General features: G+C 38.7%; 1 protein-coding gene across 1 annotated transcript in view; it reads left to right on the top strand.

Annotated features, from left to right (window-relative positions):
* LOC108798231 (5-hydroxytryptamine receptor 3A-like) overlaps window positions 1–8,263 on the top strand; it is a 17,043-nt gene that overhangs the window by 2,112 nt on the left and 6,668 nt on the right. Inside the window, exons 3-6 of the mRNA XM_018569964.1 lie at window positions 239–283; window positions 2,411–2,520; window positions 3,101–3,270; window positions 7,177–7,334. Of these exons, the coding sequence (XP_018425466.1) occupies window positions 239–283; window positions 2,411–2,520; window positions 3,101–3,270; window positions 7,177–7,334 (483 nt within the window). The remainder of the gene's footprint in view (window positions 1–238; window positions 284–2,410; window positions 2,521–3,100; window positions 3,271–7,176; window positions 7,335–8,263) is intronic.

Genomic DNA, 8,263 nt, shown 5'->3' on the forward strand with positions numbered 1-8,263 from the left:
CTAAATATTTAAGGATACCCAAAATCATTGCTGTAATATATCTAATGACATCTATTAGACCTCCCCAAAATGCCCAAAATGTATTAAAATGCCAATCCACAAATTGCAGTGGCAATGTCTATGTTTAATGACTATGTACTATAATAATGAATATTTTACACATGAAAATCATTTATCTGTTCATGAAATGGTACCTATAAATATAATTATATAATAAGTCTATTGTTTTTTTTGCTAGGATGAAAAGAACCAAGTTCTCACAACATACATATGGTATAGACAGGTACAGTCCAATGCTTAAATATAAAGTATTAAAATAGAACCTGTTATAAATAACTTTTTATGCCTTTTTATGGAGCCATGCGGATATGCAAATTATCAGAAACCTACAAAAAACCAGAAACCTACAAAAAAAGTTAATGGTGCCTGCCCCCACTCTATGGTCATTATGAGTCAACCATGCTGTGTTTGTGACAACCTCTAACACCACATCATAATAGCTGACAAAAGAAACACAGAAAGGAAGTTTTTCCTGGTTTATGGGACCTGACTCTTTTTTGGTTCTTATTTAGACCTGCTTAGGTGGAGGAATGGCCTTACAAAGATCCACAAACTTGTAAGACCATTAGAACCCAGAGGATCAAATAAATATTATTTATTAAATGAAGGGTTGTTTTTTTTCTAAAATCACGCTGGAATTAAGTGACGTAGCTACATAGGGGTCTATTCACGAAGCTGCCGAAGGATCTGGCCGTAGCTTCGGCCGATCCTTTGAATTTAATAAAAACACAGGTCTATCGAGTTCAACCTATGTGAGCGTGTGCGTGTGTGTGTGGTCAGTTTGCTGGTCGGGTTGGGTACAAACGTTGCTTACCAGAATTTCCTTTTTAATTCAGGGTGTTAAAACACATACAGCAATTTTATTTATTTATTTTGTTGTAGAGAGATCTAACTATCCTAAAGATGCTATGCTAATCTACTAACTACTAAATCTAATGAGAAATGGATCATTTTAGGGGGTTATTCACATAGCTGTCGAGGGATCTAGCCATAGCTTTGGCTGATCCTTCGGCTAGCTTCGGCCCGAGGACCCCTTCGCTTCAGTAGAACTGATGGGCTGGTGTACGGGCTATTCACTATAGCCCGTACAGCTCCCGAAGTTGGCCGAGCGGCTCAGTCGAGTCGAAGGCATATGCTTCGGCTGGACTGAGCCCAGGTGAAAGTGGAAGCTGGCCGAACGGCAAGCCATTGGCCAGCTGACAGCCTGCTACTGACAGCTGGGCGAAGCCAGCCGTCGTCTCACGGCTGGCTCCGGCCACTTGCAGAGACAGATCAGGTAACCAGGGACGCCCATCTGTCATTACGATGAGAGCTTAGCAGAGCCGGCGGGGATATGAAAGCAGACTCTGCTGAGCTCTCATCCTAATGACAGAACAGTGTCCTCTGGTTACTAGATAACCAGAGGACACTGTTCTGTTATTAGGATGAGAGCTTAGCAGAGCCGGCTTTCATATCCCCGCCGGCTCCGACAAGCTCTCATTTTAAAGCTGGTCCCGGCCAATAGAAAACAGTTGTGCGGAGCTAGCTGTCACTGCTAGCTCCACCCAATAGGTTTCTATTTTTTTCCCCACTTTTTTTGACTGTTTTTCTATTCTGCTCGGTACCACAGAGGTACCGAGCAGAATAGCCCAGCCGAATGCCGATCAGCGGTATTTGGCTATAATCACTAACTGCTGTTCGGCATCTATGAGAATAGGCCAAACAGCAGCGAGTAGCCTGCCAGAGGTTCGGCTCAGTTGATCCAGATGTTGGATCAGCTGAGTCGAACTCCTTCTGTACTTGGGGTCGGCCAAACATCCTGAGCATGTTCGGCCGACCCAAAGCCACCTGATGTAAGGCTGATTTCAGCCGATATACGGCTGAAATCAGCTGTACAACCCTGCAGTGAATAGCCGAACAGCATTCAGCTCACTTCACTTCAGGTCGGTTATTCGCTTGGCAGCCTACGGCAGCTTTGTTTGCAGAGTATGCTACGTTTTCTAATATGATTGCCCAGAACTGTCTTTACATGTTAATCCACAGTTAAGATGTTGTCTTTGTGAGCAGAAGAGGAGGCAAGTATCCCTTCTTTGACTTGCTTACTCATCTCTTTCCTTAGTACAACAGCTGCTTTCTGAGACATTCGCTGCTACCTAGACTTACCTAGATTCCCTTCTTTGCTCAAATTACTTAGCAGGAACTCTCCAAAGCCATCTTACTATGACAGTTATTAAATGTTGACTATTTATATTATCTAACAAAAATATTCAAGACATTTGAACCTATGTAACAGAAATCTTTTAACATTTTAATTGATAAATATATTTACTAACATTTTCTGCAACAGAATAGTAATTAGATTTTTGTTTAGTTTTGGATAGATGAGTTTCTCACTTGGGACCCCAAGGAGTATGAAAATCTATCTCAAATATCCATTCCTACGGAGAAGATCTGGGTCCCAGACATTCTAATCAATGAGTTGTAAGTAACAGCGTGCTTTAGAAAGCATTACATCTACATCACAATCAATGCATAAACATTATATTATGAACTGGCTGAACTGTTCTTAAAATATTAGATGTAAATGTGAACAAAATCTGCCACTCAGCCTCCTTAGAAAACAACACAACAAAAAATGTGTTTAATTTGTAAAACAATCAAATAACATTGTAAGCATGCCGTTATGAATCATGTTAGAATTAAAATGTGTTTGACATCATTCTGCTTAACAATATCCCTCAGGGTATGAACCTTCCTTATTCCATTTCAAAATGACAAGAATAAAACAAATATCGCTGTTTGCTTTGCTGCTAATTTTTCTTTTTTTTATTTCAGTTTTTAATCCTTCCTTTAAGTGCCTTTTTTAGTTATTGTGTTTTCATTCAGTGATAATTCTGGGAATGGGTATTTTTAGACTCTACTGTCACAGCTTATGGCAAAAAATACTCGTACTTTTAAAGACCATTATTACATTAAATAGTAATAAAAAATGGAGCGAAAGCAAAAGTAATACCTATCTGTGTGCAGATTACCATACAACGTTTCTTTGGTCTCCCTTCAGTGTGGATGTTGGGAAATCTCCAGATATCCCTTATGTCTATGTCAACCATGAAGGAAGAGTTCTGAATTATAAACCTATTCAAGTAGTGACTGCCTGTAGCCTTAATATCTACAATTTCCCTTTTGACCTTCAAAACTGCTCATTGACATTCACCAGCTGGCTTCACACAAGTAAGTTTTATTTCTTTAATATCTTCCTATGGCTTTTTTTCTGCAATTTCTATTGTTATTATGTGCACCATGCTATTACGCATATCTACATTCAATGGTCTTTTTTTTTTATCATTGCTGTCTTTCGTGTTTTTCATTCTGACTGCTGTTTAGATACTCTTTGGCAAAAAGAGGATGTGAAAGAGGATGTGTTATATTTACATTTATAGAGGGAGGTGAGTGGAATCTTCACTCTCTAGAAGAGCTCTAACCGCCACTGCTGACACGTCCTAGTGTGTCTAATACCATGTCCAACACTGGTTTCTGTAGTTATTGCTATCAGCTGCTACATCATTACAGAACACAATAGTGACATAGCAACTGACAGGAGGTACTACTGCACCCAGCGGGGGATAAGTTATCAGACACCTGGAAGTGTCAGCAGCAAAGTTTGTAGCTCTTCAAGAGAGTAAAAATTATGTTCACTGTCCATCAGAAATGTAAGTATAACATGTCTTTTCTTACAGGGTGTCTTTGCTTTATCTTTTTTAAATTTTGGCAATGGGATCTCCTTAGGGCTGCGTCCACAGGGTACGAATTAGGAGAAGAGATCCCACTCTCTGATGAGGACCCTGTCTTATCCTGTATAGCCTACTGCAGAATGGCAGCAGGTGCCTACGAGGTATTGCACAAAATTAATCTACAACATTGCAGGCTGAGTTGGGGAGAAAAGTGGGAGGAGCTCCATGAAGCCTTGTGATTTAATTGTGCAAGAGAGATATGTATAGTGTCCTTTGTAGCCAGATCAAAAGGCCAAGCTCTAATTCATTCATCTCCTAAACTCAACACTTGACGCTAACTATAACATAACCTTTCCCTGCTGTCTGGGTAGCTCATTGTAATACACCACTGTAGCTAACATAAATTTTTCCAATGCTGCTTTAAAATGGCGACATGGTTAGAGTCATCAACTATTCCTGCATTATTTATCTGCTTCTTATAAAGACATAAGATTTTCTTTCAGTTGTAATGGATTGATTGTTACATTGTTCATTGAGAGAAATAGCTAATTTGCCTTATCTTTGTATTGATCCTTTACACATGAATAGAAGAAAAACTAGAGCATATTTAAATAATCACACATATTGAGGTATGGAAACATTTACATGAAAGTCATTATTGACAAGACATTCCGGTTGCTTGCAGTTCCATGTATTCATTATTGTATTTCATGCGCAGTTTCCTTTATTATAGAACATGATTAGTATCCCCTGTCAAATTACTTGATATTCTTTGTCCTAAGTAATAAAGTTCTCCGAAACATACATTACTGTATATGCATATCTGACTTATATATGAGAAATTCTGTACTTGCATCATGTGTTATTTCTCTCTTTTTAATACATCTCAGGATGTAATTTGCTTTTGTAGCCACTGTTTGACATTGAGTGCTCCTGCTTAGCTTACCACTAACCAGCATTCTCAAGTCCTTCTTCGTTTTAGAAACTAAAAGTTATTTCCATTGTTTAGTGGCATAACAATACATTTATCAATATTCAATTTAATCTGCTCGTTAACTGTCAATATTGCCATTTTATTTATTGCCAAGGTCTTTCTGTAAGGCCTCATTCACACTGCCGTACAATACACTGCGTATTTTCCCATATGCAGCATATGCAAATAAATGGCTCCATACATGGCTGTGTATGGAGCCGTATATTTGCGCTGCGTAAAGATGCGCAAAAAAAATGGAACGGAGATGAGTCCGGGCTCAAAATTTGTGAGTATTTTACATGCACATATACGAGTATGTGCACGCTTAGAAGCACGTACGTGCATACGGTACATTAAAATTTCGATTAAAATTGATGCATTCTGGGATTGCATACAGTCCATGCACATACGCGCATACAAATGCCAGTGGACGGGGCAGAGCTAGCTGTCTCTGATTCAGCGTCCTGTTACCACAACAGTGACAACAGCGGTGCACGCTCTCTTCATCCACATGTTGGTGATGTGATTATGTAAGTTCTTTTTTTAATCCTTTTGGCGGGAATTGTAATCACAAGGGTGGGAGGTTCTGCTGTTTCTTCTCACTTTGTTTGCCTATTTAAGTGGTGTGGCTCATGTGATACTTTGTCTTTCTGAGCCTGATGAAAGGGACCCTGTGAGGCCCCGAAAACGTTTGCATTTGAATGACAAGTGTGTGTCATTAAATTGTTTTTTTAACGTTTAAATGGTGTGCTGGGACGTTTCTGGACTCTATGTGACATTCGCCACCCGTGGTCATTTTAAGCACCCACCTGATCTTACAGGTTTATTCTTTGGAACCGGTAAGGAGTGTAACAGGACATATCTATACTTTACATATGCGCTATCCTGCTGAGCTGTAAAAATTCTACATAATGTTGTGTCATCGGTAGAAATACCAACTTTAATTTAAATGTAACCCATTAGGTCATTAAACACATAGCTAAAAATAGCAAGATGTAATACTGATTCTTGTGTTACATCACAGGTTTTTTAATTCTATTTTGAACATGTTCCGTTTGCAGCTGCCTATTGTCTTCAGAACATTAATTTGTTCTTTACTCATGTTTAGACATTCTGCACTGGATTTTATTAAGAATAATTACAGCATATTTTCAGTTTCACATATTTCCTTTTCTAACAATAGAAGGAAAGAAAAGTTGTTGTTTTTTTAGCCACCAATTGACAAGTACCAATAAACTTCGAAAACAACAGTTTATATATAAAAACATTTGTTTAATTAGGTCCAAAAAGTAAAAAGCATCAGTGAATGCATAAGAATATAAAACCAATATTAATACTGAGGAGTGCCAATCAATCTTACCCCCTCAGTGTGAATCAACAGGTGTACATGCACAGACCAGGCTTTTTATGGTACAATATTCCCTCTCTCATACATTTCCCACATGTGTGTGATCTATCTTAATCTTGAATCTTACTATAACAGCCCGTGACTGGCCAATTCTATCCTCCTTCAACCTGGGAAGACGTGCCCCCCCGTGTCTGCCTGGTTTGTGCATGTGCACCTGTTGATTCACACTGAGGGGGTAAGATTGATTGGCATTCCTCAGTGTTAATATTGTATTATTGAATGTGTTTAAAGTTTGAGTACTTATATTTGTTCTTTGTTATGATCTTCAGACCACCTTCTCCTGATGAAGCGCCCTGTGGCACGCTTAGAGTAATGCGAGTACTGCTTTTCCACTGAATATTGCAAGTACTGCATCATCACCCACCATTGTCTGTTCCATTAGAGGTGTTGTTACCAATTGTATATGGATGCATTTTCCTTATGAATTGTTTTGTTTTATATATGCTATTATATACCATCATGTTTCTAGATTTTTGATCATGCAATACAGCCTCTAAATTGGAACTCAGGGGGGTGCTAGGAGGTTCTCTCCAAGTTTGTGTATTTTGAGCAGAGCAGAGCAATGCAAGTACTGCATTCCCACTGAGTATTGCAAGTACTGCTTTATCACTCACCACTGTTTGTTCCATTAGAGGCTTTGTGATTATTTATATATGCATCAATTTTTCCTTATGAAATAGTTTTTTTCTATATATACTATCATTAATCAATCATGTTTCCAGATTTCTGATCATGCAATATAGCCTCTCAACTGGAACTCAGGGGGTGTTAGGAGGCTCTCTCTAAATTTGTATGTTTTGGTTTTATATTCTTATGCATTCACTGATGCTTTTTACTTTTTGTACCTAATTAAACAAATATTTGTATATATAAACTGTTGTTCGAAGTTTATTGGTACTTGTCAATTGGTGCCTAAAACCCCCCCCCGACTTTTCTTTCCTTCTATTGTTACCTAATTAGTGGTTGGCACCTAGATGTTCAGGATCTGTGCACCATAACCATTGTTCATATATTTCCTTTTCTAGTTCAGGACATCAATGTATCATTATGGAGGACACCAGAAGAAGTGAAAGAGGACAAAAGTGTTTTCATGAACAAAGGAGAGTGGGAGCTTCTTTATGTATTACCCCAATATAGAAAGTTTGTGGCAAATGAAGACAGTTTTGCAGAAATGAAATTTCATGTGAGTTGTGGACAGGGATTTTTCTTTATGCCTTTATTGTAACCAAGTAGGTTGATGTCTAGAAAAAAAAATAACTTAGAAATGTGGAATAGCTGTTGTAATGCACTTTTTAGTGTTTAGTGTAACCTAAAGTATGTGTAAATCCATGTGCAAAAATGTAATACTTTGCATCTTACCAGTCCTTTGATGTGGTAACTGCATTCATTTTCTTTTCTCTAAGATTTTTATTATTTTTATCTGATTATTCTGTCAGCAACATACAGTACTTCTTGTCTTAGTGTGACAAAACTCGCTGTTCTGTATCTATAGAGAAGCAGCGTTGGCACCATAGCACAGGACTACAAACACCTCCCTCTTTCTTCTACTGCATAGCTTAGAGGGGAAATGTTCTGTAGTCTTCAGAAATAGCTGGGAAGAATGCTAATTGATAAAAATGCAGCACAGGCAGTTATCAGCTGACAAGATCTCTGGCAGGATTAACAGGCATTTTTGCATATATCGAAAACATATGCCAAAACATTTTTAATAGTATATTTAACAGCTCAAAATGGAACAAATAAGAACGGTTCATTGTTAGGGTTTACATTCACTTTAAACATAGAAAATGGGAGAAGCCTCCAGTTGTTCTATCAATACTCATTGATACTCATTCAAGCAACTGTTGTGCTACATAAAGCTGTAACTAAGGGGTCTATTCACAAAGCTGCCGAGGGCAGCCGAGTGAATGACCGATCAGAAGTGAAGTGAGCCGAAAACTGTTCGGCTATTCACTTCTGGCTGGTACGGCTGATTTCAGCCGTACATCGGCTGAAATCAGCCGTACATCGGCTTTATTCGCGTGGCTTCGGATCAGCCGAACATGCTCAGCATGTTCGGCTGACCCGAAGTGCAGAAGGAGTTTGACTCAGCCGATCCAACATCTGGGTCGG

Source organism: Nanorana parkeri, unplaced genomic scaffold, assembly GCF_000935625.1.
Source record: "Nanorana parkeri isolate BGI_ZX_2015 unplaced genomic scaffold, ASM93562v1 scaffold1434, whole genome shotgun sequence".
Lineage (NCBI taxonomy): Eukaryota > Metazoa > Chordata > Amphibia > Anura > Dicroglossidae > Nanorana > Nanorana parkeri.